The sequence below is a fragment of the Streptopelia decaocto genome (assembly GCF_964273445.1).
Source record: "Streptopelia decaocto genome assembly, chromosome: 1".
NCBI classification, from domain to species: Eukaryota; Metazoa; Chordata; class Aves; order Columbiformes; family Columbidae; genus Streptopelia; species Streptopelia decaocto.
In genome coordinates this window covers 79,607,870-79,627,541 of record NC_138663.1, presented here as the reverse complement: position 1 = coordinate 79,627,541, position 19,672 = coordinate 79,607,870, and the positions used below count along the sequence as shown (strand labels likewise).

Below are 19,672 nucleotides of genomic sequence, written 5' to 3'. Positions count from 1 at the left end.
TGTTCATCTGACATTTTAGTCTTATCTAAAATAAATGTAGTTTGCTCTATGCAAACCAAAACACAGTAAGAGAGAATGACTGGGAGATTTGCTCCAAGACCAACCTCCTGGCCCAAGCAAAAACGCTGAGGCGAAAACCCACTCAGCTCATGGAAAACTGCAGCATGGGAAGGCGCTGAAATTGCCTACAAAATCCAGAAGGCAACATCATGTTGGTTTGTGGTTTGGAAGATAATGTAAGCCTTGGAGACTTGGAAACATATTTTTAAACAGAAATTGAAAGTAACAGATATTCTGATGTCCATTCTTTGAGTTCGCGTGGAGAAAATTTTCCTATCAGCAAGGTTCTCAATCCATGCTTTTCAAATGTAGACACAATAAGTTTAGTGGTAATTAATTACTTTTGTGCTGTTTCTGAAACTGGGGAAGGAACCTCACATAAATTTGGTGTCCTGTACCAGCTAAGCAGAGAGTAGGGCAACTTGCAGAGTGATGATGTGTGCCCAGAGTTCGAAACACTGCTGCTGTTTGTTTCCTTCAGGTTTGGGAAAGAGTAAATATCACTGGCTGGACTTCTGGCTTCTTTCTCTGTACTGGAACTGTACAAGATCCTGTAGGTTCTGGTTTTAGAGGCATCACAGTTACTGGGGCTATTCCTTAGAATGCTTCAGGTGGTACCAGATGAGTTTGTCAGCTCTGTTACCTTCTATGCCTTCCACCAACTGGTTAGTAATTGGACCCTTCATTCTCTGTTCTCCTCTTTGCCTTCTCCAGGAGCTGGAGCTGTGCAACATTGTTAGTGCTGTGGGATAAAAAATATTTGAACCTTTCAATTCTTTTTTTTTTTCCCTTTCTTCTTGTTTCCCCCGTTCAAGATATGTTAGATTTGTGTGTGACAGAACATGGGATGGCCAGGGATCCTAGATATAACAAGAGGAGGAGGTGATCTGAAAAGTTTGAGAACTCATAATTAGTTTGCATATACACCTACAGTATTTCCATATCCTAAAATACTCTTTGTCTTGAGGCTCAGAGTTTGTTATGAACGCTTATTCTCTTTATGCACTGTGTGGTAAAATCATCACAAGGTATCTAAAGTGTTCTCTGTATTAACTAAAATTAGAAAGCACTTGTGATGCTCTCCTTAGTTAATGGAAGTTTTTATTCACAGTTGGTTAGATGTAACCCATTAAAACTTTGCTGTGAACTCAGTGAAATTGGAGTCAGTATGGTTTGTTATCAGACCTACCTAAGAGATATCTATCTAAATTATCTGAATTTGTTAGTGGAGTTGACATTAGTAGTATAATACTTGGGCTTGGTTGTGTTTTCAGAAGCATCCTTAGTGCGTTAAGCATTTTACAAGCATAGGAATTCCAGAACACTCTTGGGAGGTGTTGAACCTTTAATACCTAATATTAGCAGGTATGAGTGTTATAAATTGTTTTCCATCAAAATCTTGGCACAGTTCTTCTGTGATATGCCAGTATAGTAGCCATACGGGTTAACTGAGATAGATGTAGTAAACTTTCTAATGTGGTCCGGTTTGTTACACGTTCTCTGTATGTTTCTTTTTTGCAGCTGGATGTCATAATTCTATTTGCTTCTTAACAAACCTTTGTCCATTTTGCACTGGTAGAATTTTTCAGGTGAAAATGTAAAAGATTTTAACTTTTATTTTTAATTAGGTTTTCAATTGCTTGCTCTATCTTGCTTTCCAGACAGAGTTGAGTCAAATTTCTATATCTCCAAGGAAGATTAAAAACACTCTGTTTTTATATTCCCTCCTGATTCTTTTAAAAAAGACATACAAAATCATCTTGTTTCATTGCATTGTAGACTTAACACACAGTTTTTGTAATGTTATTCTTTTTTGGCTAAGCTATGTTGTATTCTTCAGTTAATGGTATCGTTGACAAAAGCTGCACATCATTTTAAATTGCAGTTTTCAGTTTATGATTTTAAACTGCCTGTGGAATTTTCTCTGAAGCATGTATAAAACCCAGCTCAGTTCTGTGATGCGTGTTGAGAGAATTTCCGTAGAGAGACTCCATACTCTAATTTGCAGCAAAAACTGAGTGTTTGTTTAGCTGTCCTCCCTTAGGAACTTTGCATAACCTTATGACTACTCTCAGTGTTAGAGATGGGGAAGGTGAAGCACAGCATTATATTGTCTAAATTCAGATGGTGGATTTGGAGCAGAGCCATGAACACAGCTTAAAAGACTTATATGAACTTTGCTTCTTTTACAGAGTTGGGTACTTTTCTGTATCACATCATACGGTTTCTGAGGGACTAATTCTTACAGAATTGAAAACACAAGTAAGCGTTCAGTTGCAGAACAAAGTTTCTAAATGTAGGCTGAAAAGAATGAAGTGTGACATGGCAAAGCACTGCACATTTCTTTATGCCTTCTGCTGTTTCTTTTGGTTACTCAAGTAGAAGAAAGAGAAAATCTAAAATGGGTTATTTATCTTCTCTTAATCATCTGTGATCATTGTGTAGCTGTAAGGTTGTAAAAGGTATAAGCAACAGTGCTGGAGTTTCAAAGCAAATGTTTCGTAGTAGGCCTTAGTGCAAGCAGGTACAGTAATGACACTTCAAACCAGCCAAGAGATCATATGGCAAAGGGTTCTTGAGGAGAAGAAAGAATTTTTAAAAAGTTAGTATAAGTTAGGAAAGGGACAGTTATATCTTGCTGAAATCTGAGCAAGTTTTCATGTATTAGTCCAGTGTTGGAAGGAGGAAAGAGTACAATTTTCTTGCCCAGGTGATAAAATTTTTCATAATTATTAATAATAATTCTGTTAGTTTACCTCTACAGCTTGGTGGGTTTTCTACCTACCTTATAAGAAGGTCAGGTATGTATTTGGTTGCTTTTTCTTGTTGAAAAAAAAATTAAGTACTTGTCTTGGGATTTGTCTTTAAATTTTCTGCGGAGGAAAAAGAAATGCTGAATCCAGCAGAACCATCATAATGATTATTTATCTAAAAAAGGAATACAGTTTGAATTCTGCAACCCCCCAGAGGAACATGTGTAAGAAAGAGATCTTAAAGAAAATGTGTTATGATTTATCAACAGATGTTGATGTCATGTTTTCTTTAACCTGTTCAATTCAATTTAGACTTCACGATCTTCAAAGAAGGTTCATAATTTTGGAAAAAGATCAAACTCCATAAAGAGGAATCCTAATGCACCAGTTGTCAGACGTGGCTGGCTCTACAAACAGGTACTCTTCCCCTTTCACCCCTTTCTGGGTTTTTTTTTATTTTATAAGATGTATAATGTACAAAAGACAGCCATTTGCATAAAATACAATTATAGCAATAACAGAGTGAAGCTATAAAGTATGAACAACTGACACATGGTATTTTAATTAATTAGATACTTGTTGGATGACATTCTGATACAAATGAGTAAGGGCATTAGACAAGTACAGAACATTGATGTTCTGTATGTACATACCTTTCTCTAAAATATACAAAGGGCTTGAAAAATCTAAGCAGATGTTGTTAGCAAATAGCTGAATGAATTTCAGGCATGCCAAAATGATGGGACTAGGATGTATGGCCCAGCATATTTTTTTTTTTAATTCTGAACTTTCTTTTGTTAGGCTATATCTCTTAATTTGTTTTAAAAAATAAGAAAATATTTTCAAAAAGAAATTGGAAATCAAGCAATTTTTTTCACATATGAAAAGACAGAGGAATGCCTGTTTTCTTGACTCAAAGATGACCATCTTAAAACCAGAGATCATTTTAGGTTTTCCTGTTGAATGTAAACTAATCTGAAGTATCTCCTTTTTAGTATTTAGTGACAGTGTACCTAGCCGGCTGTAGATTTGCTGTTTTGCGATACCAGACCACTTGCATTTTCTTGCTCTGCATGAAGTCAGAGTAGAGTGGTTTGATCAAAAAATTGAACAGCAAAACTGATTAGCCCATATTAGGAATATATTTTATAAATCTACCAATGTGAAATCCACCCTGTAAGAACTTGTCGTTTAAACTCAGCTGAGGCAAATACTTATATGTAGTTTTGAATCTACTTTGTCATTTATTGTCCCTACTGTGACAAAGTGGAATGACCCACGTAGCTTTCTGGATGTTGTTGATGAGTCAGTTTTTAAAAATTACTATCAGATGAAAAGATCTAGAAGTGTCTGTTTAGTAGATTTTTTCATGCTTAGATACTTTTATGGCCTCTACTCTCAATCAATGTTGAGAGTGCAAAGTTGTCACAAAGGTGAGAGATGTTTTTGCTTTGTTTTATGGCTATTAAACTTTCTAGCTTTAAAAAAAGTCAATATTAATGAAGTACTGTTTTCTTGATTTTTTTTTTTAATTAAATGAGGTAATCAATTAACTTGATTGAAATATGAAATCCAAATTGTAGTGCAAATGGTTGTACACATGAGTATCTGTGTCGTTGTTTTTGCTGCCTGCTTCTGAATGTTAGATTCATAATGAACTGGCTTTTCTTTCCAAGGTCCTTTGCAGGGAGTTTTACACATATGAAAAGATAGGGTTGCATACCTGAACTAACTTAATGCAATGCTCCAGAGATTCTAGCTGTTTCATGTTTCTTGTTTCACATCAAATCATAGATACTCAGCATACTAAGTAGTACAAAGATGTTGCTTTCCAAAAAATTATACTCTATGTTCATATACACAAGTCCATTTTAGTGTACAGTTGTATTATTTTACTAATGAAGAAACAGTAGCTATATTTTAATATCACACAAACAGAGAGTTACGATGGTTGGAAGGGGCCTCTTGATCATCCAGTACAGGCTCCCCTGCCCAAGCAGGTTCGGATACAGCAGGTTGTCCAGGACTGTGTCCAGCTGGGTTTTGAATATCCTCACAAATGGAGACTGCACCACAGCCTCTCTGGGCAACCTGTCACAGTGTTTGATCACTCTCGCAAGGTTACTTCTGCTCAGGTGGAATTTCATGTTTCTTAATTTGTGCCCATTGCCTCTTGTCCTGTCACTGGGCACCACTGGGAAGAGGTTGGCTCCATCTTCTTTATACTCTTTCATCAGGTATTGATACAGATTTGATAAGATGCCCCTGAGCAGCCTTTTCTCTGGGCTGAACAGTCCCAGCTTTCTCAGCCTTTCTTCGTATGAAAGGTGCTCTAATTCCTTAATCATCTTTGTGGCCCTTTGTTGGATTCACTCCAGTATGTCCATGTCTTTCTTACACCGGCGAGTCCAGCACTGAACCCGACACTCCAGCTAGACCTCAGTAGTGCTGAGCAGAGAGGAAGGGTGTCCTCCCTCCATCTGTTGGCAACAGTGCCAGTGCAGTCCAAGATACTGTTTAACCTTCTTTACCATGAGGGTGCTTTTCTGGCTCACGATCAGCTTGTTCACCAGGACCCCTGAGGTTCTTCCCCATAGAGCTCCTTTTTAGCTGATCAACCCCAGTGTGTACTGGTGCGTGGGGCTGTTTCCTCTCCAGATGGAGGATGGAGCATTTCCCTTTGTTGCATTTCATGAGATACTTTTCTGCCCAGTTTCCCAGCCTGTTGAGGTCTCTCTGAATGGCAGCACAAGCATCTGGTGTATCAGCCACTCCTGATAGTACCTATTACCTTCAAACTTGATGAGGGTGCACTCTGTCCTGGTGTGCAGGTCATTAATGAAGATGTTAAATAGTCTTGGCCACTCTGGGTTGTAGACCACTAGCAACTGGCCACCAATGATCACCACTCTCTTCAATCCACCTTACTGTCCAAGTACATACTGTTGAACAGGGTTTATGTATGAAATTATTTAAATGCTGTGATGTTTGATTAGTTTTTGTAAGAAAAGGGATTGCTGTATGTTTCCATGTTACAGTAGTAACTGAAAGCAAATTTAGTCAAGAGTTTAACCAACAGATACTATCTTCAGAAATGTACAGTGAAAGCTTGTGACAGTTTCTTTTTGATGGTAAGATAACTTTCTTAACATGTTTATGTAATAACAGAGGACAGCAAGTTTTGTTTGACTCATGGTGTGCTGTTTCATTGCATGTAATGCCATTCCTCTGTCATTTTTCTACTGATTTTTAAGTCCGGAGTCAAAACTTTTTATGGAAGGTGTTTACTGTGAACATACTGTTAACATATTATGACATAGTCACACTGTTTATTATGTCATAACATTAATTATGACATAATTAAGAGGGAGCAATAATTAGTATATCCGCTGATACTAAAAGGATGTACTTTAAAGTAGGAAAGAATATAAATATAAGAACCACACCATCATTTTGTGTGCCTCTCTGCTATGTCTGAAGAAGGCTGAAAGATCATTCCTAGCATGTCTCATTACTGGCAGAAGTTTACATGTGGCCACGTAGAAACCTGTTGCTCATTTTGAGTGATGGGATAAATGTGACATTGTGTAACAGCATCTTCAGAAAATCTGTCTGAGGGTTTGTGGTAATCCTTTATACTGAAGGCTTTTGGGTGTTTTCACATCCTATGGTTGATTTATACGGCCAGGGATCTGGCATCCTAATCCACTCCTGAGTCAGTGACCTTGTCATGAGGTGAGGAAAGCAGTCTCCCCTCCCCATGTCTGCCTTTCCGGCTGTGAAATAGGAGCTGACTGCTATGGGCAGTGCTTCCAGACTTCATCAGTGTTTGTTAAAGCACTTTGAGGTCCTCGGAAGGAAAATGCCGTAAAGTGCTTAGTTATTCTAATTATGCAGATGTTTGTGGCGAAGGGTATTTTAACTTTTTTCTGAATAATATTTCCTAGCTAATGCTTGCTTTACCCTTTCTTCTCCGTTCTTCAGTTCATTCCTGCATCCCAAAAAGAGCAGAGCTTGAAATATGAGGCTAAAGATGATGCTTATTTTTTGCAATTAAAATAGAAGAAAACAACCCCAAACCCCCCACAGTTTTTCATTATAGATTTCCTCCTTTTGGTGGTCACAAAATTTATTTGCTGCAAGAATATTGATAATTCACACTTACCTTTCTTCTTGGAACTGATTAACATATTTATTAAATCTGATTCTACTAGGACATGTGCACTGCAATGCTTTGGCTTATTTGCACTGCAGTAGTGGTGGCAGTCTTTCATTCTGAGTTGTGCAGTGTAAATTGGTTATAAACATAAAAGAAAATGAAATTGCTTTAGGAATAAACTTTATTTGGGAAAGAAATCTTCTCTAGATATATCAGTGATAGTAGAAGATGAAGTTCAGCAGAGAGTTTCTTCAGAAAACAAAGGGGGGATGTACCCAAAGTGCTACCTTACTTATTTCCTTTTTCAAAAAAAAAGGTATACATTGTTTTCAATTAACTGTATATCGTAGTCTCTAGCATGCTAAAAGAATGGGCTTATTTATTTTATTCTTGAATCATCTTAACTTCAGGCTTCCTGTGGTACAATTTTGGTTTGCAATGTCAAGTCTGACATGAGAAGTCAAAGACACTTAATATATCTTAGCCAAGAAAATTAACTACTAGCACACCAGTACTAGTACCCAGTTTACTTTATGAACTAATACTGTTAACAGTCTGAAAGTTCTTACCTGAGCACTTTGATTAATACAGGATAGTACTGGAATGAAGTTGTGGAAGAAACGGTGGTTTGTGCTCTCAGATCTGTGCCTCTTCTATTACAGAGGTAAGTTCCGCTCGGAAGAGCTTTGTGTACTCATTTTACTAGGAGCAGATAAATTTTGACACACCACTCAAATGTAAGAAGAATGAAGCTGCTACTTAACTTAATGGATAAAATAATTGTATAGCTGTCAATATTCAGGCCTGCTACTTTTATCTTTTTTTTTCTTTTTTTTTTTTTTTTCCCTTCCCCTGTCTTCCTAATTACCAGTTTCACATAATTGCTTCCTGCCTGTCAAGAATGCTCAAAGGGCAAACCCATTCACAACTGTCTCTTTTATTGAATTCTGGATTGTAGACTTCTTACTGCTTCCGTTGTTAGGAACTAAATATGCCAGGTTAAATCTGATTTTTCATGCAAATGAAGTAGCTGAAATGGCAATAGGAAAGGGATAGTGCATGGGAGCTGAAACTCTGCCCTTGGAACGATAAAGAGGATATATATGCCTTTTGGGAATCTCATCAGTGTTCATTAATACTTAGGAAGTGAAATGTGTCCAGTTCCATATGAGTATAAGGCTTTGCTGTATTTGGAACAAAAAAATCTGTTAGTACCCTTATGTAGCTCCATCAGATTTATTTTATGTGGGAAAAATTAGCTGCTTATAATTCTAGTCTGGAGATATGTATGTTAGAAAACTGATTCCTTCACCATTAGAGATTATTAACTGTTGTGCTTCTGAGGGGATAAACAAATTGCCTTTGTGCAAATGGAAACTTATTCAATTCAAATAAGGTGTAAAACCGTAATAGTTTAAAGGAGGCTAAGAGCAAAGAAGATTGTAGAGCATGGCAAAGTAGAGGAAAATAATCAGTTAAGGCCCTCTGTAGATGAAGGGTAAGAAGGGGTTTCAGCTTAGGATGACACTTGAGAATTGTTAGTGGTGGTCTTGTTGCTGCTGCTGATGAAGGCAGTGACTGATGAATTTAAAATGCTCTTCTGTTAAGTTGCAGCATGGTTCTAATCTAATAAAGACAAAACAGGTCATGAAACGTAAAAGCTCTGTAACTGTTTATAACTGTTTTAGTTAACAAATTCGGAATTATTGAAATGTAATCACTAGGCTTTGTTTCTTTACCCCAAGAAGCACGCATAGTTGGATAAGCCACTGCTGAGTCAGTATTAGGCTATAATTTCAGTCACGGAGGCATCGATTTTGGTACAATTACACTGCATTTAGTTAAGTGGTCTTTATATGCTCTGTGCTTTCTTATAGGGTTTTGGTCGTGGGGCAGTAATTTAGGGTTCTGCTTATTGCAGAGCAATGTTTAGATTTCTCAAAGAGAAGTGCAACTTGAAAAGAGTTCGGTAGTGGGTTCATTCTATTATTTACTACATGGGGGAAATATGCCAAGCTGAATGCTGCTTAGCATCTCTCCAGCTGCCTGTACCAATTCACAAAGCGAACTTTCAGGTGTCTTCCCTCCCTGATAACTGTTTGCCCCAGAGTCTGTGTCTTAGAGATCCAAAGGCAAACTTTCAGGCGAGGCCTGATAACTGTCTGCAGAGCAGACTTTCAAGAAATATAATTTTCAGAAAAAAAAAATAATGAATGGAGTAGAGTTGCAGGAGGGCTGGCTCAAGCTGGGTACCTGCGCAGAGGTCCAACCTGAGTATAAAAAACCATAGACTTTTATATCTGTATAGACTATTCATACAATGATTCAGTCCAATAGCAATATTTCACTTTGGGGTCTTGTTTCTCATTAGATTTTTTTCACTCATGTCACATGTGCCTTCGTTTTGTTCAACTGTAGACATTGTTTACAGTCCATAGCCTTGCAGGTACTGTTTTGTCTGAATAAATCCTTTTTCTTCTCAGTGAAGTGTAAAGCAGGCCCCATTTTGCAGATGTCTGTAATGTCTCCGCGTTAGCCTTGAAATCGTTATTTTTCCCCAATCAGTTCCGTTCTTCCCAGCAAAGTGCAAACGGGACTTTATCTTGCAAGTGTTCAGTGTAGTTTGTAGTTGCTTTTGGTAAATATGAGCAGAACTTTATAGCTTAAGATTTTAGCAAATCCAGCTTACTAAGTAATATGAAGTGAAGGTTATATTAAAAACCATACAACCTTATACTTCTAAATGATTCATTATATTTAGTGTGCATTTACTTAAGCTAAATGTTTAGTATTAAACTTAAATTGGCTCATCCAATGGCCTGTGAGTAATAAAACCACTGCCATATAGACAGCTTATTTAACAGAGAGACCTCAAAGTGGGTTCACCCAGGCTGTCATATTTATAGAATAAGGGGTTGACTCATAGTCAAATTGCATGCAGGGGGGAAGGTCTGCATGAGACTCCTTGCACCCACAACTCATCGGTGTTCTGTGTGCCCTTCTGCTTCCATATGGGTTTCCTGAAAGGAGTTCTTGGCCTGGCTGTGGCTCAGGCCTTTCCCTCTTCTGGAGCCTGGACCAAACTGATGCTGGTTTGGCTGGTTGGGGTTGAGTGCATCCGCCACAGGTTTTCTTACTTTAAACGAGTCTTGAGGCTCTCTCTTCCAAAGTTTCTTTAGAAAGTGCAGCTTTGTATCTGCCTTAAAAACATATTAAATTGACTTAAAGCACTGCCACATGAAGTACCTTGACACAAAAAAAAAAGCAATAAGCAAAACCAACAACAAAGAAAATCAATCCAAACAGCTCTGTAATCTTACTTTTTCATTTCTACATTAGTGTACCAAATAAGCTGAAATAAAAGCAGAATAGTCTACATTGTTTGTATGATCAACTTAGCTTTTAAGTATCACTTTTTTACTAGAAGGTGGTTAAAGCTGATAAACTGTAATTAAACACGTACAGTGATAGTCTTAAAGGTATTAGAAAAGGCTACTAAAATGTAAAAAACTTGCACTCTAAACGCTGTACTTTTAAGTTCTTATTAATTGTGTCTCAGGTACTGAAAAAAATGGAAAGCAGGGAGCCATGAACTCACTCCCAGATCACAGTGTTTCTGGTTGATTGATTGAGGTTTTGGGGTTTTTTTGGTTTTGATTTTTTGTTTTGTTAGTAAACCTTACTGAAATTTTATGATTGTGTTATAGTGTTAGCTGCTAATACTTAAATCTAATTTATAAATGAAAAATTATTTCATTTTATTTTTCCAGAGCTTAGAGGATACTCTTTTTCTTTTTCACGGAGGGATAAAAGAGTGCCCACATTAATATTGGAAGGTTATTGTTGCAACAAATAAAAGATCTTACAGCTGGACAGATCTGCTACTTTTCGTTTGTGTTATTCATACACAGCATACAAGAAAGGATGAGTATGAGGCATTATAATGTGTAGATAAAAGCTAGTCTGATGAAAACCAGATTTTTAGAATCTGGTGGAATGTAGCAGTATGTCTTTAATGAAGACCAAAGTCATCCACACAAGCAGCAGTTCAGTGGAACAAAAATGTTTAATGCTTTTATATGGCACTAGTGGGTGTGACTTATTTGGCTATAAGTCAAAGTATAATCTGTAAGTCTAAGTATGATCTAGAAAAAGAAGGCAATTTTTCCCCAAAATAGCAGTCCAACATTTCCCATGCATTCTGGGACATGGGAGAAAAGGCAGATTTTTTTTGTATGTGTGTGTGGCTAGCAAGGAGTAAATATTTGAGAGGGCATGATGGGATGGTTTCAGGCATACTTATAAGTACAGTTGAGTACCTGAAAGTAAATCCACTTCTCATTTCTTTTCTACCTTTCAATCAGAATAATTGTTTGCTCAGTTCTCCAGTTGAATAACTATTCAAAAGAGCATAATTTTTACATCTAACGTGTCATGTAATGCTAATATAGCTGAGCAGAGCTTTCCCCATATGAATAACTTAAATGAATTTAGTGAGTAAACGAGAACCAGCAAAAGATTTTTAAATCCAGGTGTGAAAGCTAGTCCTTTTGTGCTGTTTACATGGATTTTAATTGTAACAGTATTAATTTTCTGTGCTTGAAAGTTTGGAATATCTATGTTTTCATCTTAATTTCATAGATATATATTCATTTGTTGTGGCACTATCTTCAACTAAGAGAATCCTAAGATACTGGTTGTGAATAGAAGTTCTGTATCTGGGATGCAATTAAGATTGACTTCATGAATTGCATACAATTATTCATTTGTTAAAGTATAAATGAATTTAAGAATGGGCTGTGGCTTCCAGTTAAAACGTCAATTTCTTATTTTAATGTTCTAAAATTTTACATTAAAATGGGTGTTTGGTTTTGGGGACTCTTGTTTGTTTACAAATGATCTGAAACATACGCATCCTTACAAACAGAATGCAACAGAATGTAAACTGTTCATCAGAGTTATAACAGTCTCAAAGCTTAATATGCCCAATATCAGAAGAACAACGTGCAAATTTTCTCCAAGACCAAGAAAAATAAACTATTTTAAAATACTTCCACTTTCATAGGTATTTGCAATTTTTACTGAGCAGGCAGTAAAGAGTAGGGATTATTCTTGTCAGTGAATTAGAGGCTTGACTTCCATCTGCTTTTCAGCTTTGAAGTTGTATGCAGGTAAGCACAGATCCCCAGAAGAATTCTAGGTGAAGCTATTTGTAGTGTTTTCCACAAGGCAGCGCATTCCATGTGCTTACACTTTTACAGAGCTGGCACTCTCAGGAGGGGGTTTTTGTGCTTGCCCATCTTGGGAAAAAGTCGAAGGTGGACATTGTCAGATGGCCCAGATTTCACAGCACTTGGCAGGTTTTTGGGGACGCACACTTGTGTGATATGGGTTCTGTGGCCTGTGTTGGCAAAGAGGGACTGCACGATGGAGGTCTGCGCACTTCTGAGACTGCGTACAAACACCTATGTAACAAATAAACCTGGCTTTCTGATTCTCTAACACATTTGCTTTCGAGGTGGACTTCTTGTTAGTGCTCTCCTGTTGTTAAATACAGAGTTTCACTGAAGTGTCTGAATAGCATTATTGTGTGTCAAAACACTGTTTCTCTAATCAAAGACTATATGTCCACAGACGAGAAAGAAGAAGGAATACTAGGTAGCATACTTCTACCTAGTTTTCAGATATCTGTGCTTTCTCCCGAGGACCATATTAACCGCAAATATGCCTTTAAGGTAGGGGAATCAATTTTTCTCTTTAATTTTATGTCTGAAAGCACAGTAATGTAGTAATCAGAACTGAGGTGTTCTGCAAAATGGGGTTGACAAACAGCTTCTGAGACTGATTTTTGCATAATACAGTAGCAGAGGATTCAAGTATTTGGCCTGTTGTAAAGAAGGATATCATTACTAGAAAGTGAAGATTGATGAATATCACATATCAGTCTTTTATTTTTTTGTTCATGGATCTTAAATACTGTGTGGTGTTTTAGAATTATAGGCTGCGGCTGGACTTATCCTACTAATGAAAGTTCTTTAGTTATTAAGATACAAAGTATATTTACATGTAAATTAAAATAAGGTTTATTATCACTTAAATTACAATATTACATGAATTATTATTAGGAGTGTTTCACAGCTAATCTTTTTAATCATTATATAAATCACTCTGCTAAATATTTTCTCTTGACTTTTTTGTTTGTTTTATGAGCTCCTTTTGGCTCTTCTTTTGGCCTTCTAAGGAACGCATCATTTATTTACTGTGGTAAGTACAAATTAAACCTTAATTCAGACTGCAAAAATCTATGCCAAAATTTTATTTATAATCATTATGTAATTTACATGGATAGTCAAGACAGTTTTTAAAAGACTGAAGAATTTTAAGGGCTTTTTATTGAGTGTATTAATGAAGAAGCAGCTATGATTGAAAATTATAGGCAATTATTTTGAAAATATGAATGCAGTGACAGACACATGGGAGTATTCCTTCTGATTTTTTTTCTGATAATATTATTTGAAGAAATTATAATAGAAAACATTAAAGCGAGCATACAGTAACATTATTTGCCTCTTTTCTTTTACAGAATCTTATATTTTTGTTGCAATGACCATGTCATTTCCAATCAGGCAGCTCATCCAAACATGAGGACCTATTATTTCTGCACAGATACAGGGAAGGAAATGGAGTTGTGGATGAAAGCCATGACAGATGCAGCACTTGTGCAGACAGAGCCTGTGAAAAGGTAGTGTGAATTGACAAAACAGTGGCACACTCTATTTATTTAACATATTTAGTTTGATTTATTTAAATGAAAGTGTATACCTTCAAATAGAATGTAAATTGGCTCAAGTAATTTATCCTTATATTGAAGACCCTTACTCATTTCACAACGTTGGCTAAAATTTTGAAGTCGTAAAAATAATCTAAGTTCTGTTCTGAATATGGATGCCTTGAGTGTAAGGATCTAGAAGATAAAAAATACTGTCTGATTCCTTTAGCCAGTGGCATCAAAAGAAGTGCAACAACAAATCCTATCTGCAGGCGTGCTTGACTTCACCTGCCTTCCTGACTGAGTAACAATAGCAGCTCAACTGGCGATAGTCTCGAGTCTCAAATTCATAACTGTAGTTTCTGACTAAATTAAACAGTTGTATCTGTGGTGAGCCCTTCTTGTTCATCATTAAGCTGTCATCAAATGTGTACTTGGCCTGATTTGGAGCTTTTTCCTTTATGTGTCCATTCCTTGACAATGAAAACCAAGTTACTGCTGGAAACCTTGTGCTCTCAGAAACTGAATATTGCCTGCTGCTGTCTATCCAGTAAGAATTGTTTTACCTCTGAATGTGGTCCCTTGGGTCAGATCCATGGCATATAGAATGCAAACCTCATCAATTGTAAATTTAAAACCTCATTATTGATGCCACAGAAGTTATTGCTGATGGCTGCTGTCACTTGATCTGTTCCGCTTCCTGTTAGTTCCTGCTACGCTGGAACTAAGAGAATGGCAGCAATGCTGAGAAATTTTAAGTTAAAACAAACAAACAAACCACACAAGACACAGGTACCAAAGAGGAAAAAGGTACAATTTTTTGCAGAAGAGAAAGCACATTTAACTTATTCTCAACATACAAGCAGTCTTTCCAAATTTTACATTGCTAGTGCAAGTAATTTCTGTTAACTTCTTCCTGATATCTTTATATCACATGTTCCAGCATGGTGCTGGCAGAAGCATAAAATGGAATGCAGAATGATTACACTCTTTTGATGTTGCATGTTTTAATGATTTGTGAGCTTTTCAGTCAAACATAATAAGACTTTTACTTACACCAATCTACAGGACATTCACAAGGATAACAGTAAGCTAGGAACACCTCTGAATTTCTACCTGTGCAACTTTTCAGTGACTAATCTTAAACAAAAGGTTGAAATCTTAGCTTTTGTCTCTAATATCCTTTAAATGTATAGATAGTGTATGAAGTATTTCATCCTCTGCATTGGGCAGCATAGTGAAATCACTTAACAGAAAAATACATGGTTCTCCGTACTTTGAAAAAATAACACGTGCTTCAAGCTCTCAGGTTATTCCCAAAATTACTGAAAATAAAAGATTTCAGCTTATAGAAATGAGCAGTGGTAGGTCCAAATACCACAATGAAATTTGATCTGATTATAATTTCATATTATATATGATGCTGTGTTCTTTGTCTCCTGCAACCCTCCTTATATTTGGGAATGATAGATGTTACAGGGTAGGGATGAGCAGAGTGAGAATGAGCATAAGCAAGTAAATACCTAATAGTATTTTCACCTTTTGCTTTCTCTATTCAGAGCTTTTAAGAGATTGCACTTAAAAGAATGAAGTTACCATGACAAAGTAAAATATCTCGTCTAGCTTAGTGAATAATAAACCTAATCTGAAAAATAAGTTTTTGTTCACATTGTAGGTGTATTGCAGATAGCTGTGATAGTTTACAGATTGATAAATGATTAAACCAAATCAGACCCACTTCAAAGAAAAATTGTACCTTGATTGTATAAGCACTTTGTAGGGGGAATAATACTGAAGTAGGTCATTCTGAATCTTTTTTGAACTGGTGAAATGGCCTTCATTTGTTATTTGCAGTACTGTGAAGACTGGACATTTGAAGAGGACATCTGTGTAGTAGAAAAAAAAACTGTGAAAAAAGCATATCTCCATCTGATAGAACCTCTTCAGTGTCGTCTTCATAGTCTCCCATAATAGTCAATACTCTATAGAAGATATTTAGTAAACTTAGTTATATAGAGAGATGTTACATTATTACTTGTGACATTTCTTTTAACATAAGCAATCCAAATGTTCATGTAAACATCCGCTCTTTTGTGCAGTTCATTAATACAGCCATACAGTCACGTTTGCCACCTCAAAGCAAGCCTAGCAAGATTCATAGTGAGTTCACCCTGGCGCCAGGTGCCGCTTTGCGGGCTGTTCATCCTTCCTTGACTGCAGCACCATCCGTGGCTGCTCTAACGAGACAGACGTGCAGCCACTGCCATGAAGAGTATTCCAGTCTCCTGAAATGCTTGGCCATGCGTTCCTACGCCCTTCTTTCAGCCACAGTGCCTGTTCCAGCACTGATGCCTGCCTGTTTTGGGTGTTTGGCAGTGTGTGGGGAAACAGTGGGGATTCCCAGTACAGCTGAGCTTACCTAACACTTTTTAGCCAGTTGTATGTACTCCTGCAATCTATCTTGTGTTGCTTCAGGTGCTTGTCTGAGTCCTTGGTGAATCAGCGTAGCGCACAAAATGAGTAGAAAAGCACTTAACAGCAAAATCAGTAGTTTTCTGCAAGGATACCTTGGGCAGAAGGAGTTTGCCAACAGCCAAAAGAAGTATCAGAAGAAGAAAAGTATCCTATGTAGCACCATCTTCTTGTTTTAATTCAGGCAAGAAACCTTAGAACAAAACAGAAGTGGATGGTAACCTCTTTGAAAAGTTTGTTAGTGGTCTTGAAATAATCACTTGAGAGAAAATATATTTCAAGACCAGTGAAGTCTCAAAGACTTTCATGTCTGTTAGCTATAATAAGGAAGAAAACCCTTCAGACACGTGTTTTCTGAAGAATCCATCTTTTGGCTATCAAACCAGTTCTTAAAATGAACCATGTAGCAGGATGTGATCTTATCCAGAAGAAATACTGTTTCTTTCCTGTAAAAATCTGTTAAGTATTAAGTATTCTATTACCTCACCTCTGAGTACCCTGAAGTTTGCCACGCATATAGCTGTAAGCGTAAATGATTTTGGTTCAGGCAAATTCAGCCAGTGCTTTTGTTTCTCAGGTTTTTTTTGAGAGAGATTCTAACATTGTACTGAGTACAGTTTTCTAATAGACTAAATACTTACAATACAGGAGCTAGACTTATTAAGAATTTCCTTAAATATTTATGCAAGCTGATGTTGAGCCACTCTTATGTGTTTGTTAATATAAATTGCCCAATGATGAGTCAGAGTTTTTACAGTGTAGTTCTTTAAATCCAGAAGTCAGAGTACTTCACTGCTTATCGTACTCTGGAAATCCAAACCCAACAGTCCGTTAAATTGAATGTTTTAACTTTAAATACTTGCCGAGCTACAATCTGTGTCTTTATTTTTCTGAGGATGTGAGCTCCTTGGAGAGAAAAAAGAATATTTAAAACATGAAGTTGTGGGGGTTTTGCCAAGCTTTCCATAAAATATTCTTACTTTCCACATACAGTTAGCCACATAATACAGAAATAAGGTACTGAGGTAAGAAAATAAAAATGTAACCATTTCTTTTAGAACTGATCTGCAGTCATGGCAGGAAAGCTCCCTTCTGATGTATAACTGCAGGGAAGGACAAATATTATTTGGCCCCATTGACTTAACTATAATTACTCCTTTCTAAACATTTTTGGTTTAATTTTACTTAGATAGTAAATTCAAGTTTAATAATGTAGTGAGAGACCTGTCAAAATAATTATACACAAATAAATTAGTCAGTGAGGAACTATTTAAGCTTATGACTTGAAATATGATCCAAACCAACCTCACTGCATTAGCAAAACATCTTACTCAATCCATGTTGTAACAGTGCAGACTGTTGTTAAATTGTATCTGTGAGTACTGATTGGTTCCTTGTGTTTGTAGACGCTAATATTCACCAACATACCAATTTATCATTTTTAGCCTAAATGCTGATTTTTCTACTCTTCTATGTTTAAGAGCATCAGGTCTTTTTATTGTTTTGATGTCAGCTGTGTGTACCAGATCCTTTATTTCTTCTGAGTGATACAGCATGTACTGAGAAAAGAGTGGTGGTTTTTTTTCTCCTAATGTAGGTACTCTCCCTGAACAGCATCAGCTAAGCTGCCAAAAAAGCACTTGTTAGCATAATGACATCCATAGTGGGGGTTTACTGATGTCACCATGTTTGGAAAAGATGGCTTTTTCTTTTCAAATGCCTCTGCCTGGCTCCGTTAAATGAGTCTTCCTGTCTGATACTTGATTACATCCCCCTGCCACTCCCCCAGTTTTAGAGTTATTTACTTATATAAAACAGCAGAAAACAGTACTTTTCCTGTATTACTGCTCCATACTCGATATTTCTGTTTTGTTGTAGAAACCTGTAAATTGTGTTCCATATATGCTGAAACACGTATGATCAGTGCCCATTCTCTTTTGTCTTCTCGCTCCCCTGTCCTCAAAATACCCTGCAAGTCTTGTTGAATATGTATTTGAGAGTCAGTAATAAATATGGAGCCCCATATAAATATGGATTTATGTTTCTTACATTTACGTATTAGTGTCTGAACATTCTTTCCCATTTGGATGCTTTGCTGTGGAAAGAGATCTGTTGCTCACACTGAGGTGACTGATTTGATGAACAAAGTTAAAGAAGAGCCCAGAAGTCTGTTTGATTGTCAGTCATTCAGGCTTCACGCCATCGCAAGGCATGTCAAATATAAACGCTTGGCTCTGCTGTGTATAACCATAGTAACAAGTGATACAGCATGGAGATTTCATGGAAAAACAATTCTGTGATTTTTGGATTTGTTGGCTTTTTTTTAGTTAAGATGCACAGTGGAAAGTAGTATGATAGTGTGAATCTTAACACTGTGCCAAGTCTTGGCTTTGCCATCTATCCAATGAATGCCACTCTCCCTCCGCATCACAGATTTTCCATCTGTAAAATGGCAACTGCTTCTCCGCTGTAAAGCACCTTGAGAAAGATTGATATCAAGTCCCATATAATGGGGTCAGGTACTATTAAGGCAGGTTGCACATATTAATGCTGGTGTTTAGGATTGTTTGTAAAGTAGTCCTTATACTTATTTGTGAATCCTTGAGCACTGGCTGAAAACTGAAATTTTAACACCCTTTTTTGACTTGATAATTATGGGAAATTGAGTTTTCCATTCACTTTCCTGTTTGGTGAATTCCTGTAGTTTCTAGTAGACACTGGGTCATACAGTTTTGAGGTGTCAGGGAGGAGGTGATCCAGTTTTGTTTTCCATAACCTTGAGAAGGAACCTAGGCAGAAGTGTTTGGTCTCAAGAACAGTTTAAAATCAGGGAGGTGGAAATAAAAAGATAACTCACTTTAAGTTGCAGTAGGAGATTAGCACAGAATTTTCTTTCTGAAACTTGGAAATTATAGAAGCGATGGCATAGGTATAGCAGTTTAGCAGTTCCACCACGTGTCCTCCCCCAAAAAAGTCTGCATAAAAATTGGTTCTACATCAAGAGTTTTTTCTCTGCATGTTATGGGTGGCAGAAATATTGCCTTTTCTTCTCTGCTAGCAGAAAACATCAGATGTATCTAACCTCTGCATTTAATAGTGATGTATGAGGAAAAAAACACTGTGTATAAAAATAATGCTGACGCATATAGCCAGAGAGGTGTTAATGTTAGGTTATTGTTACAAATGTTTTCATTTGCAATAGGTTTCACGAGTGTGTATGCATTCACATCGGCAGCTCAGGAATAATTACTGAAAGAAAAGAACTATTCTGAGCTACTTCTGTTAGTAGGGTGAATTTTTGATAACCTTTATAACATTATGAAGTATCAACAAGAGACTGGGATCATCACAACTGTGTCAGGAAGAGGCATGGGGAAAAAAAATCACCCACCTTGTTAACATGCAAAGCACATGAGCATTTCATCAAACTCGCATACAATGTGCAGAGGACACTGATGT

At 36.9% G+C, this 19,672-nt stretch overlaps 1 protein-coding gene across 10 annotated transcripts in view; it reads left to right on the top strand.

Annotated features, from left to right (window-relative positions):
* The window catches only part of PLEKHA5 (pleckstrin homology domain containing A5), a 178,808-nt gene that overhangs the window by 109,812 nt on the left and 49,324 nt on the right, over positions 1-19,672 (top strand). For all 10 annotated transcript variants that reach the window (XM_082054113.1, XM_082054109.1, XM_082054110.1 and 7 more), the window contains exons 6-9: positions 3,126-3,230; positions 7,564-7,636; positions 12,607-12,707; positions 13,599-13,714. In XM_082054113.1, the coding sequence (XP_081910239.1) occupies positions 3,126-3,230; positions 7,564-7,636; positions 12,607-12,707; positions 13,599-13,714 (395 nt within the window). The remainder of the gene's footprint in view (positions 1-3,125; positions 3,231-7,563; positions 7,637-12,606; positions 12,708-13,598; positions 13,715-19,672) is intronic.